This window comes from Lygodium microphyllum, chromosome 20, assembly GCF_053477565.2.
Source record: "Lygodium microphyllum isolate KBCC chromosome 20, Lygodium_microphyllum_v1.1.10, whole genome shotgun sequence".
Classification (NCBI taxonomy): Eukaryota; Viridiplantae; Streptophyta; class Polypodiopsida; order Schizaeales; family Lygodiaceae; genus Lygodium; species Lygodium microphyllum.
The window spans coordinates 68,619,950-68,642,399 of NC_141154.1; the positions used below are offsets into that span (position 1 = coordinate 68,619,950).

General features: G+C 39.9%; 1 protein-coding gene across 1 annotated transcript in view; it reads left to right on the forward strand.

Annotated features, from left to right (window-relative positions):
- Positions 1 to 16,166, forward strand: part of ACS12 (1-amino-cyclopropane-1-carboxylate synthase 12) — a 94,984-nt gene extending 78,818 nt beyond the window's left edge. The window contains exons 4-5 of the mRNA XM_087701503.1: positions 14,531 to 14,691; positions 14,772 to 16,166. Coding sequence (XP_087557629.1) covers positions 14,531 to 14,691; positions 14,772 to 15,618 — 1,008 coding nt within the window. The 3' untranslated portion in view covers positions 15,619 to 16,166. The remainder of the gene's footprint in view (positions 1 to 14,530; positions 14,692 to 14,771) is intronic.
- Positions 16,167 to 22,450: the final 6,284 nt, after the last annotated feature.

The following is a 22,450-nucleotide window of genomic DNA, read 5'->3' on the forward strand; positions in this document are numbered from 1 at the left end:
ACCCTAACTAAAGGAAATTCCGCACTAGGCGGCGAAGCTGCACTATGCACGATGAGGAGAAGCACCAACACGAGGTGATGTACCAGGCCCTCGCTAGGAGGACTTGGTTAACCACCAGGGCTGGTCCGGCTAGTGAGAGGCAAATCGTGCTCCAGTAGGTCGATTTTTTCCAAATAGAATCAAGGATAGGAAGAAACTGCTGGGCAGGAGTGATGTGGAGTCCCACCTGAAACCCTAGGTATTGGACGGTCTTCCCTCTGCTCATCCATCTAAATCCTAGGTGGACGCTCCACTCCGTGCTAGAGTCTGGGTCTATGAGGAAACCAACCGACTTTCGCCAGTTGATTTTCGCTCTCGTTGCAAAGCAGAACATGTCAAGAGCCAGTCTCACTCTCTCCAGCATCAACTCATCCTCCTCTATGTAGAGGGTTGCATCATTTGCGTACTCTGAGTCTAACAACTTAGTCTCCTCTCTCACTAGAAGTCGGAGGCCACGTAATCCGCTCACACGTGACCTAAGGAAGTGAAACATCACCTCTGCAAAGAGTAGGAATAGGTATGGGGCCAGGGGGCAGCCCTCTAGCTGAAACTCCTCCCCTCGCCTTCCGCCTATGAGAACCCTATTGGTGGCCAATCTGTACAGGCCGGAGACCCCATGAATCCAAGCCTGGGTGAGTCCCAACCTCACCATGGTGCCCTCTAGGAAATCCCAGTCCACCCTGTCATAAGCTTTCTCGAAATCCAAGAGTAGTACTACCAGTCTCTGCCCACTGTGCTGAGCCCACTCTGTCGCCTCAAAGAAGGTAAATACATCGTCTAGGATGCTCCTATCCTGGACAAAGCCAGTCTGTGTGTCATGGATGATATCTGGAAGTATGGGGCGTGGTCGCCTACCAATCATCTTTGCCAGTGCCTTATAGGCCACTGACAATAAGGTGATCGGTCTCCACTGGGAGAGCTCCAACCGGTCTCCCCCTTTGGGGAGAAGACTGATAAGGCCTGTCGAGAGACTCCTTGGCATCTGTCCTGAAGTGAAAATCTCCTGGAAAGCCATCAGTAGGGGGTCCTTCACCACTTCCTAGTAGGTAGTGAAGGCCTTAGAGAGGCCATCCTCCCTCAGGCATTTCTGCCCATTTTGTGTATGAAAAGCCTCCTCTAGTTGCTTCTCTGCGAAGGGGGCTAGGAGGGAGCGTCCCGTCACCTCTGTGAGATGAGGGACGGGATGTGCACATCTCTGTCCTCTCGCTGGAGTTGTCTCCTGCTGGAAGAGGCACATGTAATAGTAGGTGGCAATCTCCATCACCTCATCTGGGCTAGAACGGATCCTCCCATACTGATCCCGAACGCTGCGTATCTGCTCTCCTATAGTGCTGGGCTGGTGCACTTGGAAGAACTACCTGCACATAAATATGTATTAAAAATAAGCAATGTGAAAGTGCGAAGACGTGGTTGCAAGGTGTAAGCTCATGGGGAAACCTGTCTGACCGAACAGGCATCTGTTCGGTGTGGATGCTGCTGATGAGGAGGAGAAACCGTGCGGCATGGAAGTGCGCTTTGCCGCCGGTCTGGATGGTGAACTCCAGTCCCCCATGGTGGCCCTAGGCCGAACCATAGGGGTGATAAATGCTCCAAGTGGTACTATCAATGCATCTATCAGCCATGCTGAGAATCGCATCCCTATACACTAGTAGAAATGGGGCACCTGTGTCGGGGGCCACTCAATCCCGTCCCTCGGAGCTCTCCACTATGGAGGGACTTGAAAGATCATGCTCACGTGTGGGACCTCGGCACCAGCCCACCAGTTAATGTCCATCATGCAACCTAGCCACTATTGTGCAAACATTGCTAATCCTTCATCTCCCATCCACTGGGAGATGTGATCCGCCATGTGACTCTTCAACTCCTTCTCAATCTGTGTAGTTGTCCACTCCCATGAGTAAGAGGACTGAAGAAAAAAGGCGTAGTTTGGTCCATCCAATGGTGCTAGTAGGTGGACCTTGCCTCTCCTTGACTTACGAACCACGAAGATCCCCACCTCTAGAGGTAGTGGGAACTCTCCATGCTCGGCAACTCATAGGTAGGACCATGGTTCAGTGCGGAAGAACTCCTGTGGCAACAGCTGTGCCTATCTCGGAAAGGTGTTGAAGGGACCGGTGAGGCACGGAGATAGAGGTAAACAGAGCTTATGCTCTGAGAGAGAGACAGAGAGAGTGCGAGTAAGCAAAGTAGAGAGTGAACACGTTTTTTAGTACAATGACGAGTGTACCACTTTAGGTTTTAGATAGATATATATATGAAAGTACAATGTGCTAAGGGTGTGTTCACACCCGTGCACATATAAAGGGCACGATGGCCCTTTATTCCTAACAACCTCCCACCTAAAGGCAATGTGCCTTAAGAGGAGAAAAGAATCAGCTAAGTCTAAGTATGTACAAAGCTGAAATAAATATATCTCTCCAACTCCCATCATCTATTGGCAATGAGCAAACCGCTCTGCTGGAAGACCCTTCGTGAGAAGGTTTGCAAGATTATCATCTGTATGCACTTTGACAAGCTCAATGCTCTTGCTGTCAAGTACATCTCTAATGAAGTGATATGTCACCTGTATGTGCTTTGTCTTTGCATGAAAGATAGGATTCCGTGCTAGCATGATAGTACTCTGACTATCACAATGGAGAACAGGTAACTCTGTGATGCCAAGCTCTCACACCAGACGTAAAAGCCATAAAGCCTTCTTACATGCCTCACTGACAGCTACATACTCTGCCTCTGTAGTAGACAATACAACACACTTTTGTAGCCTGGAGATCCAAGAGACCGCTTCTCCTGTGAAAGTAAACACATACCTAGAAGTGGACTTCCTACAGTCCGCATGACCAGCATAGTCTGCATTTGTAAAGCCAACAACAGATGCCTTCTGCTTTCCAAAGTAGATGCACAACTCCTTTGTGCCTTTGAGGTATCTCATAATAATTGTCTTTTCTCTCTCAATCTCTCATAGATAGACATTGTTTTTAAGCATAGAATTGAATTTCTCTCACTTCTCTCTCTCACATACTCTTGCCCTCTCAATAATACATCATAGCCTCACTACAATACTCAAGAATGTCACTCAATTCTCCTCTCTTGGTCATGGATACACCTCCCAAAAGGTATGTTTGATATGAAAGGGCACCAAAGACATCATAGTGTCCTGTGAGATCTGGCTTCTGTCACTATTCTTCTATAACCTTCTGTGAATCTTTATCACCTACTTTTTCACTTCAATTACTTGAATATAGCTTCCATTCATCCTGCATCCCAATACTTCTTGCCAGGGGTTGCCATGTATTTGCTAACCACTCCCACTACAAAAGCAATGTCAGGACGTGTAGCAACCATCGCATACATCAAACTGCCAACAACTGAAGCATATGGTATCTTGGCCATTTCAGCCTTCTCATCATCAGATGTAGTCTGCACTAAGTTTCACATATAGAGGCAATGGAACCCCAATTGATTTTCCCCCCTCCATATTGAAACGCAGCAAAACTTTGGAGATATACTCCTGTTGAAATAGATAGAGTAAACCTTTAGATCTATCTCTGAGTATTCGCATGCCAAGAATGTGATTTGCATCACCCAGATCCTTCATGTCAAAGCTGCCATGAAGACTTTGCTTCAATGAATCCAAGGCATCAGTATCTCTGCCAGCAATCAACATGTCATCAACATACAAAACCAAGATAATCAAGTTGCCATCTGCTGCCTTCTTGGTGTACAGGCAGTGATCCACTTGACTTCTATGAAAGCCTTGGGACTGCATGAATGTATCAAACTTATGATACCATTCTCTTGGTGCTCGTTTTAGCCCATACAAACTCCTTTCGAGTTTACAGACCATTTGTTCTTTCCCTTGTTCAACAAACCCTTCAGGCTGCTACATATATATGTCTTCATGCAGATCACCATGTAAAAACACAGTCTTTACATCCATCTGTATGAGCTCCATATCCTCAACTGTAACCAAGCCCAAAATGGTTCTCAATGTAGTCATCTTGACTACAGGAGAGAAAATCTCATCAAATTCAATTCCATGCTCCTGCTTGTACCCCTTTGCAACCAATCTTGCTTTGATCTTTGGTGAGGAACCAAAAGTGACCTTCATTTTGTAAACCCATTTGCATGGAAGGGTTTTCTACCTTTTAGGCAACTGCACCAAGTCCCAAGTGCCATTTTTGTCAAGAGATTTCATTTCTGACAGCATGGCTTTATACATTTCTTACTGTCTTGTCTGTCCATTGCTTCTTTGAAGCAAGACGGTTCACCACAGTCTGTCAACGTAACATACTCAGCCACATTAATTGCACCAGGAACAAATCTGTCAGGTTGTCTAGTAGCCCTAGATGATCTCTTAACCCAATGGTCATTGTTTGCTGGTTGTTCCTGTAAATTTCCATTTTGAGCATGCTGTCCTGGCATTTGAGCCTGCAAATCAGCATTAACAGCTTGCTATCCTAGCTGTTCCTGCACATGTAATGGCTCATTTTCATGGGCAATAGTTGGCTGATCATTTCTAACGTCATTTGCTGCATTTATAGGTTCATTTACAGCAGGTATTTGCTGCTGTACAGCAGGCACATTTTGCTGTCCAAAAGGTATTTCTTCCCGGAATACAACCCTACGAACCTCCTCAGTCTTTTCGGGTTGTTTGTGCATGCGATCTTCCCGGAAAAAAACGTCATTGCTGCATACTATTTTCCTTTTCTCTTGATCCCACAATTTATACCCCATTTCACCCTTGTCACCATATCCTAGGAAAATGCATTTATAGGACTTTGGCTCAAGTTTGCTGCGTTTTTCTTTACGAATGTGCACCAAAGCCTCGCAGCCAAACACTTTGAGATGAGCATATGAAGGTGGCTTGCCCGACCACGCTTCTTCTGGAAACCCCCCCCCCCCCTCCTCCTCCTCCCCGCCCCAAAAGACCTATTTGGTGACCGATTAATAAAGTGAACGGCTGTCATAACAGCCTCTGCCCAAAAACCATGGGATAATGCAACATGAGACAGCATCGTATAGACTTTATCTTGTATGGTCCAATTCATACGCTCTGCAACTCCATTTTGGGGTAGATTATGAGGGGCAGTGAGCTCCCTCTTTATCCCTTTGCTGTCACAAAATGCCTGAAAGGCTTTGGACACATTCCCTACCATTGTCAGAGCGAAGACACTTAAGTGTCTTATCTGTCTGATTTTCAGCCAATGCCAAGAATTTTTTAAACTTGTTAAGCACTTCATTCTTACTACGAATAGGGTAAACCCATACTTTCCGTGTAGCATCATCGACAAAGGTGACAAAATATTTCTTTCCCCCTAAAGATAATCTTGGCATTTGATATACATCTGAATGTACTAACTCTAGAGGAGAAGATTTCAAAGAAAGAGACTTTTTGTGAGAAGTCTGTGCATGTTTGCCATAAATACAATGATCATAGTGCTCAAAATCAGCATAATGAAGACAAGGCAAGTAACCCAAACGAGAAAGCACTTTCATTCTTGTTTGACTCATGTGTTCCAACTGGCCATGCCATAAAGAAACACTTGATTGCTCGGTCACGGCAACAACATGGTCATGCACACTAGATACATGAAGTGGATACAACGTATCACTCTTGCAACCTCTGGCAATAACCCTAGATCCCTTACAGATCTTCCATTTTCCATTACCAAAGGTGGTTTGAAAACCATCATCATCTAGCTGCCATGTGCTAATCAAGCTCTTCTTGAGCTGAGGTATATGCCGTACATGCTGAACTGTAAAGACAGAGCCATGCTGAAATTGTAACTGTACACTGCCAATGCCTGCAATCTCACATGCATAGTTGTCCCCAAGATGGACAACACCATGTCGACTCCCTGTATATGCGGAAAACCACTCACGATGAGGGGTGACATGAAAAGAAGCACCTGAATCAAGAATCCAGGTATGCACGTCATCGTCTGTATTTGCAAGTAGAGCATGTGCACCAAAATGTGAAGAGACAAAGAGTACATCACTCCCACTGTCACTGTCATGAGTGACTACATTCACCTCTTCAATTTTTACACTACTTTTCTTAGGCTGACTGTCCTTCTTATCTTCTTTGCAATCATCTGTCTTCTTGCCTTTTCCTTTCTCTTTCTTCCATTTGTAGCAGTCACGTTTAAAGTGACCCTTCTTGCCACAATGATGGCATTCAACATCTTTGCCACGTGATTTACTGCGTCCCTTGCCATCATATTTTCCCTTTTTCTGTGATTTGCCCCTAGTATGCAAAGCACTGGAAGACTTGGTGGATGCATTATTCTGTCGATTCATTCTTTCCATAAGTAGAGCACTCTCTACATCAGCATACAAAAGGATCACATTAGAATTGCTCATGGCAGTCCTGAATGTATCCCAACTCTCTCGTAGAGTTCAAAGCAAGAAAGTAGCCTTAAATTCCTCATCAATCATGAACTTCAAGGCAACCAGCTGGCTGAAAATGGAATTAAACTCACTCAAGTGAGTAGACATTGCTGTACCTTCTTTCATACGCAAATCCATAAGCTTTTTCAGCCAATACACTTTACTTGCAGCGCTCTTCTATGTATAGAGTTTTTCCAGTCTAGTCCATATATCATATGCAGAATCCAAACCTTCAATGTTGAAGAGCAAGGCATCAGAAATCGATAGCTCTATGGTTGAGCGTGCAAGCTCATTCAACTCATCCCAATCGTCCTGATCCATGTCCGTGGGCTTTGCCCCTTTATTTTTTATCGGCTTTGCCGGCTTCTTTTGTAACAGGATATTGTAGCACTATTTTTGCCACACTGCAAAATTATGTGCGCCTTCAAGCTTCTTTATATGCATCAAATTATTGCTGTCATTGCTGCCAGCCATGGTTTTCAGCTCAAAAGTGACCAAAAAACCAGTAAATGCAGGCCCAAATTGCCACCGAAGTGACCAAAGTACAAACAAGTACCAATCAGCAATAAATGACCACGCAGAAGTACAGATTTCAGATCTGTAATTCAGTTTTCAGAAGCATCAAACCAAGTGCTACAGCATTATCCAACTGATTACAGCTGTTTCAAAGGGCATGTGCATCACATTACATGAGAAATCCCAAAATTTCAGCTGCAATTTCTGTTGTACGTGTACCTACGGGCATAAAATTTGACACGAACGGTCAAAAGCCCCACAATTTTGTACTCCAAAGCGTCAAACACACATTTGCATTTCCTCTGTCATGCATAGGGCTGTCCAATTTTGCCAAAATGAAGCAAATTTTCAGCAAAACCCCCAAATTTCACCAAGTGTTGATGTCCAAATTGCACGGAATTCAACCTACATGTACATAAAATGACCAAATGTTGCATAAATTTTTCCCAAATTGCACGGGGCCCAATGTGCCTCGATGTCGAGAAATTCTGTTAATTTCAGCCCAATTTGTGCATGTACATGAAAAGCCCCAAATGTCGGGGACAAAATGTCACAAAATCTTGCAATTTCTGAGACAAATTTGCTTGTCCTACATCAAATTTCCCAAATCTGAGAAAAGCCCCAAATTTATGGGCTAAATGTTGAGAAATTTCACTTAGATGAGAAAAATTTCAACAATTTTGGCGAAATCCCTAATTCAAATGTGCACAATGTCTGCAATTCCGACGCAAATGCCTCAATTTTTCACGAACAGTGCTCAGTCTGGCAAAGCCCCAGCTTTTTGGGCCAAAATTGCACAAAGTTGATGTTTTGTGCTTGCACGCGCGAATCCCGGTTAGGGGAAGGAGTTTGAGAAAACAAAAAATTTGAAAAAAAAGTTTCGAATGATGGGCCGTTGACCTGTGAAGCCTCCACGTCGCGCGCTCGCCCACTGGTTTCGTCACGTGTTGCGCACCCCGTCAGGTCTTCTGTCCGCTAGCTTCGTTACATGTTGCCTGCTGTCCACTATCGCCCATCAATTGCAGTCGCCTTGGTCCATGCTGGACCTCGACTAGTCGCAGCTCGTCACGCTACTGCCCGTTCTGTCCAACTGTTGCCCGCCAGCAATTCCTGCTCGCACTGCCTCTTGCCGGCTCCTCAACAGTCCACAAGACTGTTACATGAGACTCTGCGTGTTGCATGCACCTCTCAAGAGCTTGAGTGAGCCATTGGCTGTGATACCAGTTTAAAGGGACCGGTGAGGCACAGAGGGGCGGAGTCGCCTTGGCTCCGAAACACGTATAACCTGCTGCCTAATGCCCAAAGTCGTGGCAGCGCAGGCACTGCCCTGGTTGCCCAGTCACAATGACCTGCTGCCTAAAGGAGTACCCACCTGCCTCAATCTCTAAGAACTGTGGGATATTCTTGACCTCTTTCACTCCCACCCTTACCTTTGGGACTCCTGCTGCTGTCAGTGCATCCGTGAAAGACGCGGGAAGGACAATGCCGAAGAGCCATCCAAAGTCTTCTACCAACTAGCGATACTCAATCGCCAGGCCGAGGAAAACAAGGGTGACCGGGTGTCGAAGAAACCTGTTGTGGGGTGCAAACGCCTCCACAGTAAAGCCACTGTACCAAGGGACCATGTATATGACCCCCTTTGTGGACGCATATGGTGAACTGGCGAGTAACTCGTGAGCTACGTCTACTGAGCTGAGCCGGACCATGAAGATCCCTTGGCCCAATAGGACCGCCTCCATGATCTGCACTGTGCCGATGCGCAGCGTGGAGTAAAGCCAGTCCCGAAGCTGGGCCCTGGCTGGGGAATGTCCTACTACTTGACCATAAATCGTTGTTTCCATTAGCTCTAGCTCCTTAGCTCGAATGGCTAAGAGTTGCTCCTCAAAGAGGACTACACGCAAGGTGTTTGACTGGGGGACACTCGTTGAGTGCGTCGGCATTTGACCATAGGGTTCCATTGCGTGTCCCTACTGGGAACCTACCTATCACATTGCTATGCTGTCAGAGGGGGGAGTTGCTGCAAAGGGAGGGAGCAATTGGAAAGGGGGGGGGAAGGGAAGTTACTCCTTTCGAAACAGGTGGTCTATCTACCAGGCTGGGCCTCACGGCGAAATAGACTGGGGGGCTGATGATAATGCATCAGTTTCTCGTATATAATTGGATACAAAAGTAGTACTAATCTGAAACAAGTAAGAAGATCTAATCCATATTCAACTTATTAAAGAATGTTAAAAAATAGTAATTTACTTAAGTCTATGAGAACATTTGTATAAATATTAAAGCAGTATGTAAAGGTGATTCTTTTTAGTTAGTTTGCCTTATTGCTTAAAGTTGCTTTCTTTTTACCTGTTTATTATCTGAGGCAATTTTGATCAATCTACTGGATCCTTTGTTAAGTAATCATCAATTTCATAAACTCCTTACTACATCTGATGGCAACCGAAAATTAAGAAATAGGGGGGGGGAGGATGGGTGGTGGGGTGGTGGCCAGGGGTCAGGGTAGGAGTAGCGGGACAGAGGGAGGGGAGTTGGCACGATAGCAGGAGGTTGGAGTGCAGCGAACATGACAGGGGAGAATTGGAATACAAAGAACACTAAGATATATCTCAGCTAGATTTGGTGCACAATAGGGGAAATTCTATTGTAAACTCTAAATTTCTACTGAAATTAGGGTTTACCAGTCACCTCAGGACCCATGCAATCAGTCAAAGGCATTGTACGCTGAAATCAACACTTGAAATTCGTGGAACTGTAAGGGATTTTAGATACCAGTCCATCCATTGTGAATTTGGTCAACATTTGACTAGTTGGGATCCCATTAGAGCGAGCCCTAGGTGAAATTCAAGGGGCAATTGGCCTGAAGTGCTTGTTGTTTGTTTATACAAGGGGCTTTTGGATTACCAAAGGAGATTATGGAATCTCAACTTATACTCAATTCATTAGCTAATAAAGTTAAAGAAATACTGAAAGGGGTATCGGTTTTGGGACCATCAAGGGGTCTATTGTTCAAGAATATTAAAGTAAAGTGTACATTTCAGTTCATACTCTTTCATTGATTGTTGTAGTTAAGTGCTTGATTAAGAATTACCATCCTATTTGAGAAGGAAGGTTTTAGTTTCACTTGCATTACCATATCCAAGAAAGATACATTTGACGGGCTTCAGATCTAGCCTATTGTGTTTGTCTTTGGAAATATGGTAAAAAGCCTTACATCCAAAGACTCTCAAATGAGCATGTGAGAGAGGTTTGCTAGACCATACCTCTTCAACAACTTGACTATTTAGAGCAGTACGTAGGGGTCTATTAATGAAATGAGCAATAGTAGTACTTACCTTAATCCAAAAGTATTGTAGTAACCTTGCTTGAGTAAGCATACTATGGATTCTTTCTTGAATAGTCTTGCTCATGAGCATTGCAGCCTATATGTATATTGATTCTCAAGCAAGGCAAGAAAGTGCTGAAATGTAGACAAAACATCTAATTTTTGCTTAATAGGGTAGGTCTAAACTTTGTGCAAATAATTATCTATGAATATAACAAAGTACTTTGTGTCATGCAATGATTAACATGGCATGGGACCACAAACATCTAAATGGACAAGAGCCAAAGGCTCATCCACGCGCATAGAGTAGGACTTTTTATGAGAGTTGCGTATTTGTCTGCCATAAAGACAATGATTATATAAATCAAAACATAAGTAATCAAGAGGTGGAAGATATTGCAAATGAGTATTATTTTCATTCCTTTCAAAGATATGTGCCCAAGGCGATGATGCGATAAAGATACATGTGAAAGATCGATCACAGCCAAAACATGGTCAACAAACCCAAAGACAAAGAAGGGATAGAGGTTGCCAACCTTGGTATCTCTAGTAAAAACAAGACTACCACGAGTAATCTTCCATGGAGAATCGCCAAAAGATACATGGTACTTCTCATCATCCAATTGTTCAGTTGAAATAAGACTTTTAGTCAAAGCTAGAACATGATGTACATCATGAAGCACATGTACTAAATTGCAATCTAACATTACCTATACCAATGATATTCAATGCAATGTCATTTCCCAGTCTAACAGAACATGCAACTGTACAGTAGCTATGAAACCAATGACAATGTGAGGTAATATGGAATGAAGCTCTTGAATCAAGAACTCAATAGTGAGAGTAAGAAGATGGAGCATCGGTTAACTGAGTAGCATCAAGTAATAAGCAACAAGTATGTAATTATCAGAACTGTATTCCAAGGCATTTATCTCCTCTATCTTTACATTGGACTTGGGTACAATACTGTAATCCTCAAAAGATTTGGCATTGTCTTGCACTTTCCTTTATCTTTTTCATTGTGCCTGTCATTTTACATTTTATGTACTACGGCCTAATGTGACCTTGTTGGCTACAATAATGACATGTCAAAGAGGACTTATGACCACGGGACTTACTATGTAATTGCCCACAAGACCAAGACTTGCCCCTGCTGGGTTGTGAGTCTGTACCATGGTTATTATTCCCATTTCCTCCATTTCTGCCTCTAACTATAAATGCACGAGAAGCACGCACTACATCAATATTCTTCTTGTTTACTTCTTTTGTAACCTTTAAAGCCATCTTCAAGAGGATTAGCACTCCTAGCAGTACAGAGTGTATCCCATGACTCATATAGTGTCAGAGGCAAGAATAAAGACTTTATGTTATCCTCAAAATGAGTGCCATGCGAGATAAGTTGGTTGAAAATAGAGTGGAACTCATTCAAACGAGTAGACATAGGGATGCCCTTTTTCATGTGAAGATCCACAAGCTTCTTCAACCAATACAACTGAGATGCAGGACTTTGCTTGTCATAAAAATTACATATCTTTTGCTATAACTCATATGCACCACCGTCAGTTGAAATAATATCGAAACACGCATACTTAGACAAAGATAGTATGATAGTGGGCTTGCATAACTCATCAAGCTCATCCCAATCATTTTTGTGTCAAATTTTTGGCTTTATGCCCTTGGCTTTCAATGGCCTAACTTGCTTCTTTTGCACCAACACATGCCATATTTGCACTTCCCATACTAAAAGTTGTTACCATCCAACTTGTCGATGTTGGAAAAAGCACTATCATTGGATGCATGTGAGGAAGAAGAAGAAGAAGGAGAAGAAAAAGAAGAAGACCTGCCATTATAATTGTAGAGGACTCAAAGTAAAAGAGTATGAGCTGTTGTAATTACAGCAAAATAGCCCCAAAATTGAGGTGAAAGCAAGGGAAAAAAGTAGGGAACTAAAAAGTATATAGCTGTCCACAAATAGTTAGAGTGCTCAAACAAGGTTTCTGTACTAAAAGAAACTACTTGTAAATAATATTCAGCATTGCTGTCCATAAAACTGCAGTAAATGACCATACATTTGTAGGCAAATGATCAACAAAGTAAGCTCCTACAACTAAGAATATCTAGGTAACAACCAGGATATGTAATGCAACTTGTACTGCAAGGTAAAGCATAAACTCGAAGTATCAAAAATTATCAAGACATCCAAGGTGTTAGATACATAGATGCATACAACAATGTGTATCAAACATGTATCCACTAGTGACAACCTATTGACAACGATAGTTACAAGGTATCTAAGCTCAAAAGCAAATCAATCCACAGTCATGAATCTCTGCAATGAACAATGTAGCATAAACCAAAGGAGTATAAAGAGTCTCCACTTACTCAAAGAACCAAGCTATATTGCTTTACAATATAAATACAAATAGCTCCCATTGGAAGCAAATTCGAAATGCCTAAGAGCATAGTAAATCTTAATACATTAAGCACATAACATTCGGGAAACCCAAGCACATCAATGATATATCTAGGAGCATATACATCCAATATGTCTTCAATCCACAAACGAAGAATCACTGAAGCAAATGGCTAACACCCAAATATATCCAGCGGAGCTTAAATCTAGGCTTCAAAGGTCACCATAAAGGTATCTGAGCATAAATAAATATCAATGCCGAGCATCAACATAAGTATATGGAAGACCTAAATAGCATGTAGGCATGTAATGCATAAAGCTTTGTAACTTGTAAGCTTGCTTTCTAAACCAGAACTGTTCTGTTTTGTGTAAAATATAGAACTGAAAAATTGCACAAAATCAACTCTTAAGTGCTCAAATATGTAGTTCTTGTCGCGATCTTTGTTTTTAGCTATAGAACACCTCAATCCGATATTGTATGCAAAAGTTATGGCCAAAATATAAAAGTGTTGTCAAGTTGTTATAGCTGTCAATGACTTTTGTAATAGTTGAAAGGTGGAGCAAGAGTGAAAGCACAAGCAAAAGTAAGAAAGAAGCAAGAGCTATGGAGATACAAGCAAGAGAGAGCAAGACGGTATGTGGAAACTCCAATGGTCACAATCATTATTCTATTGACATAGTCAGAATAAAGAATAAAGTAACAATGACGGGTGGCTGCCACTTGCAATGTACAAGTATGTAGGCGGTAAGTACAAGTAAATGTAGGCGGCTAGGCATAGTCAGCCTTTAACCCCCAACATTGGCATCACTCTCCAAACTGTGAGCAGGAAAATTCCTTGAGAGTTAAATTGTTTGCCATTTTGAAGCTTTTTTCATGGGAAGGCAGACAACAATAGAGGCCAATGCTTTAAGAGAAGCATAGGAGGTCACTATGCTGTTATATAGCTTCATCTGGCATCATGTGGAGCCTTCATGTTTTTAATTAAGAAGGTTCTTTAAAGCTAAGGTCAAGAGGTGCAGGTCCTAGTTAATTCAAGGGGTGTCTTTCAAGTTTATACATGACAAGGCATCTATGGAGTTTGTTCTTACCTTAAGCAGTGGATCTCAGCTGCAAGCACAAGCATTGCGGAGATTTTTTTTCCCAATACAGTAATATCAGTTAAAATAACCCTCTTCGATGTCTGGAACAATGCCGAGCTAGGATGGGTCACATCTGCACTCCAATTAGGATGTGACATGGATGTGTGTCTAGTCAAAAATGCTATAGACAGCTAGTCAAATCCCAGTGGGTTGTGCCCTTTGTAATGTGAGCAAGTCCCAGTTTTTGTCAACATATGTAAGTCATGTGTTTTTAGACCAGATTTGAGATTGGCATTAGTCACCTGAGAGTCAAGTTGCAAAAGAACTCGTTATACAATAGGGCAACTGCCAATGCTCAGTAGTCTCCTCATTCCATCATCATCCGAACAGGGTAAAGATGGCTTAACTTTACAATCTATCTCTGTAGTGTTCTAAGTGTTCATATCTTAGTTATCGTACACTGGCAACAATGGAGTATAGTTAGTTTGTAGAATGCAACGACTCCCAAGCTTTCTGCTATTATGGGGATTGACTGTCTATCTTCTTTGCTCAGACTTTACTCTTATGGTCTTTTCACTCCTAAGTAGATGATGGATTAATTTGGTAGAAAGCTTTCTTGTGTTCTTATTCCTTCCCCTTCCAGAGTCCAGGAGAGGATGCATATGTGCAAGTTGTCAACTTTGATTGAAAGTAATTAACATATTGAGTGTAGTTTTCTTGTATGTTCTGTAATTTGGACCTTACTAATGTATGTAGCTTCCATGTTCCAGGTTATGGCTGATTTTCTTGGGGAAGTCATGGGAACAAAGTATTCCTTTCATGCAGAAAATATTGTGCTTACAGCGGGTGCCACAGCTGCTATTGATATTTTAGCATTCTGTCTTGGGGAGTCTGGGAATGCTTTTCTTGTTCCATCACCTTATTATTCAGGGTACGTGTTGTGAGTGTGAATTTCTTCTCCTTTCTCTGTTTCTACAGCCAAGTGCCAATCAGTGGTGTAATAATGCGCAGGTTTGATAGAGATATGAAGTGGCGCAATGGAATTGAACTAGTTCCTGTGCATTGTCCAAGCAGTGAAGGCTTTGCTATATCCAGATCTGCGCTAGAAAAAGCTTATAATCAGACTCAAAGGCGTGGCACTACAGTTCGTGCATTGTTGATTTCTACACCCAGTAATCCTGTGGGCAATGTACTGAGTGCTGACACCATGCGGTCTTTGTTTGATTTTGCAAGAGAAAAGCACATTCATTTGATTAGTGATGAGGTCTATGCAGGGTCAGTTTACAAAGATACTTTTACAAGTGCAGCAGAAATCTTGGTGTCAGGTGACTATGATAGTAGCCTGGTACATATTGTGTATGGATTGTCTAAAGACTTGGGGATTCCTGGTTTTAGAGTTGGTGTTCTATATACTACAAATAACAAAGTCTTGGCTGCTGCCCGAAACCTTACAAGGTTTTGTACGGTATCATCACCTACCCAAAGGCTGTTAGTATTTCTGCTGCAAGACACAGACTTTCTCAGGAAGTTTTTAGATGAGAATAAGAGGAGGTTATGGAAGCGATATAACCTAACAGCTGCACGATTGCTGAAGGTAGGCATCAAGTGCGCGGAGAGTAGTGGTGGGCTATACTCTTGGATAGATATGCGGCCTTTCTTGAGCTCGTACAGTTCGGAAGGGGAAATAAACCTTTGGAAAAAGATACTGTATGAGGTAAAACTGAATCTCACACCAGGGTCTGCTTGTCACTGCTCTGAGCCAGGATGGTTTCGTCTATGCTTTGCCAGTCTAGATGAGCAAACACTTGACATTGCTTTGAAAAGGCTAGAGTTATTTATGGAAAAGCTAGAAAAGTAATTGTTAATCGTTGCATAACCACAGAGCTGTGATTCTATGTCCTCATTGATGAGCTCTGTCAAGCTTCAGATCTCCGTACCAAGTTTAATCCCCCTGTTCTCTTCTGTATGGATATAAAGAGCTGCAGAATTAGCATTTCACGCAGCTTGTATTTGCATCGAAGTCTCATTGCCATTTGGAATCACCAGTCCAGGATATAGAGTTCATGTTTCAAAGAATGGTAGTCCTACACATCCAACAACAATAACTGCTGGTGTTACTGAGAGATCCATGAAAAGGATGCCAGCCCTTAAAATAATCACAGACAACATGTACATCATTGGACATGCAATATGACAGTGGATATGGTGGATTCTTGTTGTATGGGGGTAGCATGTTGACAAACTTTGTTATTCTAGCTTGTGCAGATCATTGGAGAAAAGCATCACTGCGGAAATATCCATCATCAGATGGAGGATGTAATCTCGTTGGTCTAATGGTTTACTGTGTTAGACTTTATGAAGTGTATATATCTTATAAATAACACTTGAAGTCCTTTTTCAAGTCAACTGGCTAATTATGTGACTGCTTGTCTTTACATCAATATTATGGATCAGGGTGGATTATTTAAGGTAGTCAACAACCAGTGCTGTGAGTGGGTATGTACCTATCAGCCTGTGGCAAAAATAATAGTACGAAGGGTGGACATAATTTTTGATGGGATTCCTAGACAACTTGCAGGCACTTTGATAGAGCCAGAACAAACCCAAATGCTTCATCTAAGAGCTTCAAGTAGCGTTGGTGAACAGCACCGCCTCAAACAACAGACTTCGTGTATGGAAGAGTATATAGAGGTTAAATTGCATGGCAAGGTTTAAAGAGACCCTTTTAATGGCATGGATATATCAGAACAATAAAAGTTATCTTGTTTACACAAAAAAATATTTATCTCGTTTGCTTTATTGATGCATAAGGGAAGATGTAGGATGTAGCTTAATAGTTCTCCCAAAAGAGAGCCTTGTTTTGAGTAAGTTATAGTGATTCTAACATTAACTAGATATCTCTTCTACCACATTCCAACAAGTTAATTGACCCCATGCGAGATTTTAATTTTACTTTGCAAGAATTGTCTGCGCTTTAAATGTTCAAAGAGTCTGCAATGTTGGTCTTGGATTTAAGCCTTATGGGCAGCTCAAGGCGCATATGCATATGCATATGTAGGTTGTTGCATGGCTTTTACTCCTTAAGTTCCTCTCTCTTGGGAAGCTCCATAAACTACCCTAACTTGTTCAGATTCACTCATTATTGCTCTTCTTGTGCATTGCAGCCAATATTACAACTTATCAAAACCTTGGGAGTGTAGTTAATGAAGTTTGAGAATGTGTATTGGACTTGTGAATTTTGCCTATATTTTTAATCATTATTCCTTAATCTCTTCATTTGAGGTTGTTCCATAGGATGATAGGTTGAGTTCACAAAGCTTATAATTCATCATTGTGCACATATAAAAGAAAAAATAGCAACAGTCATTTTATCTAGGAGCATAGGAGGAGCCCGATTGCTAGTTGAGACTTTTGAGTAACCTTGCTTTGTGGCATATGGACATTTCGGTTCAAATGCTACCCAAAGAGTTAGACAGGTAGTACAAGTTGTGTAGGTTATGCAAATGAAATTCAATGTTTGGAGAAGATAGACTAGGTGTCTCAATAAATTCAAGTGGTTATTACTTGATAAGATCCTCATTAGCTTGTACAAATATATTTCTAGAAAAGTAACTAGACATGGGATATGCAACATTAATGGTGGCATTATCTTGTAGATTGGAAGATTATTTGCCATATTTTAGGCAATAGGCTTGGTTTTGTCATTAGATATACTCTTCATCATAGTGTGTTAAAAGTTCTACTTTTTGTGATAAGACACCTTGCTATAAGTTTAACACCAAATTCTTGTGTGCATGATTTGCATCTCATTAATGATGTCTCCCTAAACTTAATGCAAGGAATCCTTTGAACTTTATTGTGAGCTATATTGTAGTACTAAGCTTTTAGATTATTTTGCACGAGAATTCATGCCTTAAAAATTTACTTGCAACGTCTTTAAGATTTGTATACATTGCCTTCCTTCCTAAGGAAAGAGCTTGGTATTTTGATGCACCCAAATAGACACCATTAGACATTTTTTCAAGAGATTTTATAATGGTGGTAAAGGAGCCCTCAAGCTTTGTGACTTTTGCTCATTTTTTAGCCATGTAACTTCCTTGTCAATTTAGGGCAAGACCACTTTATTAAAAAGAGTAATGAATTGAGGTAATTATTAAACTACTAATGCATATTGATACATGCTTCTAGAAACCAATCATACCCATTATTTTGTGAATGATGACTTAAGGCTTTAAAATCCCTTTTTAACAAATTTCTACATGATCAGAAGCATATGCTAAAATCCTAGTCATTATGATAGTGCATGTTGGTGATGGTGTGACCATTCTCAACATATATATAGCATTTTGATAAATTAGTTACTTCAAGTGGCAATAGATGATTGAGAAGTGTAATATTTTCAATTAAGGTATTAAACCAATTTGCATAATAGAACATGCAAAACACACAATATGTTATGATTCATGCCTATTGGTTAGGTATCAAGGAAAGTATCAAGCTTGTTTATGAATTCATGGAAAACAATTTCATCTAGTTTCAATCACAAAATGTATACATTTGTTATGTGCTCATTTTAAGTTAGGTTATGAAGTCCATCTATAAAGACCAAATGATTCTTTCTCATACCTCTAAATAAGGCCACAATATTACTTACTCTAATACTTGTGTTAGCATGAATTTTCACAAAACCTCTTAAGAAAGGCCCCAAAGTAAAAGAAATGAACACATATACGAACAAATTTTTCTCAAGCCTTTAGAAGTGGAAGGAAAAATTTGCAAGCAAGAGTCCTAGGCATAATACAGCTAACAAAAAACCAACCTTGAATTTTGGTGAGAATTTCACCATAAAGATTGAGAGAATTTAAATCCTTTGTAGTCTTTTTTTTTAAAATCAGAGTTTTTTAATAGAGTAGAACATACAAAGATAATGAAATCATAAATCCAACATATTAGTTGATGGGAAAATTTTAGGAGATGTTCAATTTACATGACGCGAGTGTTCAATGGACAAATTTCCATTAAAACAAGCCTCTGCATATTCTAGTTTACTCAACATGATTAGATTTCACTTAAAGAGTTTAAAGATTCTAGAAAGACAATCCTATTTACCTTTCTTTCTTCCAAAACAATCATTGCCTCAAAATTTCACATAAGAAATGTACTTGATGACCACATATGCATGTGTAGACACATGCACGCATGTGCACATACGCATACACGTGTGCGCACATGCACACATGCATACGGATGCATATCATATCAGGAATCACCAATCAAAGCAACCTTAGTCTCTTGAGTAGTGTTCACGAAAAATTGAGGTTTAATGTAAAATGAATTGCGAATTTATAAAAATCACCTTTAAATATATAGGTAAAAGGTTTAGTGAATTTCATTAAAAAGGGGATAAAAATGATTTTCACGTAAAATAATATTTAAAACAATAAATAAATGGAAAAATTTATAGAATATAAATTTTTTGACTTGATATTATATTTGTAAAACTTATTTAAATGACTTATATTATACATATGTTTTTTAATTATTGTTATTTTATTTAATATATAAATTATATAATATAATTATGAGGCATAACCAATGTTCATGAGTTAGTGTGACTAAATAGAATTTAATTTATTTAATTTTATTAAATGAGTCATGACTCGCGATTTTGAAATTTGTCATAGAAATTAGAATTTAAATTCTAGAATGCACAATTTACAAAAATTAATTATTAAATTATTAAATTAATAACTGACATTTAGGCGGTATGCAGCATTCTTCTTCAATTCCTTGAGTAACGAGTCTTGAAAAGACCCCCTCCCATCTTCTTCTTCGTGACTTGTGGCCCTCCATCTTGACCATAATAGAGAGAGATTATTGATTTGTAGGTGATGATAGAAATAATCTGATGGGAAAGGAAAGATAGCATTACTAAAGTGGAAAGCATTTTTTAGAAAATAGTGTTACTAAGCATTGTTTAGATAATATGTTACCAGATAGATAGTATTGATTTTTAGGTGATGATGGGTGAGTTTTTTAGGAGATTGTTTTTTAATAGTAAAATTTAACAAAATCACAGGTTGTAGGTTGCAGCATTGCATAGTTTTTGGTACATACTACAAAACAACAACAAATTAGAATTTTGGGTTTTTTTTTTGCTTTTCCATTTTCCTGTTATTACAATAAGCCAAATGAAGGAAGTTCTAAATTTGGTTGTGGCAACAAAGGCCCCACTTGTACAACCAACTTACATCCATGGATGAATGGATGAATGAAAATGTTGCTAATTATTAATTAATCTTTGCAACGGTCTCCAATGATCTTATGAGAAGGCCTTAATGCTCATGGGATCAACTTTTGAAAGAAAAATAATAGCAATCTTAATTTTCTTTTGTTTAATTGCAAAAAATGAAAGATACTCAACAAAAAAACAAGCAAAGGCAAACATCACTCTTAACTCTACCAAATTTTACATAAATGAAAGTAGAAAACTCTAAGCACTCGAATGTTGAAAGTAATGGTAGTACCTCGGAGGTAGATGCATGCATTGCAGAAAATGTGGGTGAGGAAGATGCAATTCATATTAAAAAGGCGAAGTGTACATGGAATGAATCTTGGGCAGTTCTCTTTGAGTGGGCACATTTTGATAAATCACTAGGAAGAGTGTTTTGTAACATATGTCAAAATCATAAGTGGTGTAAAAATGAGTATGGCACTACAGGGTCCATTAATTTTCAACTTAGTGCAATAAAGCAACATGCAGGCTCCAAGGCACATAAGTTTGCAGCTTATGTGCAAGGACACAATCAAAGGGCATTTGAAAATGGGTTACAAAGACAGCAAGATGCATTGTTGTGGTACTGAAAATGTTCCAGAATACATGTATAACAACGACAAGGCTGCAACCATGTTTGTGTCTTTTATTGTTGACTCTATGAAAAATGATATTATTGACAAGGTAAAACAATCTTCTTTCTTTGGGCTGTGTGTAGATGAGTTTACAGATGTCTCAGCTACATCGCATATGATTATGTATGTCAGCTACGTGTGGAGACATGAACCACATGTTTCTTTTCTTGGTTTGCTAGAAGTATATGACAAGTCAGTAAAAGGATTGTATGCATTGCTTTCAGATTTTTTGTAAAACGTGGAGTTGATGTGTCAAAGATGGTTAGTTTTGGATTAGATGGCGCATCAATAATGGTGGGAAAGGAAAATGGCCTTGCTACTATGTTAAAGAAAGGTAGTCCATTTCTTGTTGCGATCCATTGTGTTGCAATCGAGTGCATCTATGTGCAGGTGATGCAATGAGGGGAAATGATTATGCACGCAAAGTAGATATGATTCTTAATGAAATTGGTACCTTCATAGAACGAAGTCATTCGCGTATAAAAATGACCTTATAATAGTTGGAGCAAGAGTTTGATTGTTCTACACCATGTAAAGAACATTCATATGTTTAGATGGCTAAGCTGTCACATAGTTCTTCAAACCATTTGCGAGGTTTTTGAGCTACTTTTGGAATTTTTGTGTGTTCAAAATCCATCTCTTTATGAGCATGTATCATGCTTTGAGTTTTTTTATAGCGTGCATTTTCTTGCTAATTTTTTGGAATATGTGTCACATTTGAGCTACACATTTTAGAGTGATTTTATGGATGTTACAACCATTCCTAGTATTATTAATGCTGTTATTGGGACCATTGAGTTAGAGTTTATTATTGATCCAGTTATGGATGTTAATGCTTGGAATCATGACAGCAAAGGATATCCTATTATTCTTGATTATGGCTCTAAGGCCGGTCACTTGGCATCTTTGAGGTCATCTATAAAAGGTTATTGTTTTCGTGGTGTGAAGCTACAGATATGTGCAATAGGGATTGATTTGTATATTGCTCTTACTTTTCAGAAAGAGTATTGCTCTCAATTTTTGGGTGCTTTGAGAGAGAGGTTTGAAGACAACTCCATCTTGAAGAACTTAAACATATTATGTCCCTCTTCCTTCTATGTTGGACAACTTTTTAAGATGTATGGGATTAAAGAAGTGAATGACTTGATTGACTTTTATACATCTCCTAAAACAATTGATAGTCATGTATATGAAGGCGTGATTGATGGTATGAGCTTGAGGAGGGAATTTCAGATTTTTAAAGTTCAAGGTTCCTTGGATTGGAAAAACCTAGCTTTAAAAGATGCTTGGACTCGAATTAGCTTCAATCCAGTGCTATGCAAGAAGTATTGAAACTTATTAAAGCTTAGTCAAATTGTGTTACTGCAATGTTCAAGCACTGCCATTTGTGAAAGAGGCTTTTCCATTCAAAACCTAATCAAGACATGCAATAGAAATCAACTCGATACAACACATATGGAAGCTTTAATGATGATTTCTATTGAGGGCAGTACTCTACTAGAAATGGACTTTACTAGAGCAATTGAAGCATGGAAAAATTGCAAAACATCAAGGCATATCTATGGTGCTCCTCAACCTTAATTTGTAAGGTTTTTAATGCTCTATATTTGTATATATTTACATTTATGTTATTTTTAAGTATACTTATGTAACTATTACTTATGTTTGAGCTTTCAAATTATGTATTTTGCATGTATGGACTTGCTCACCGATTGGTTGCTTCATCTCCTTAAGTAGTTGAGTCTTACCATTCTCTTTATATATGTTTGAGATATTTAAAA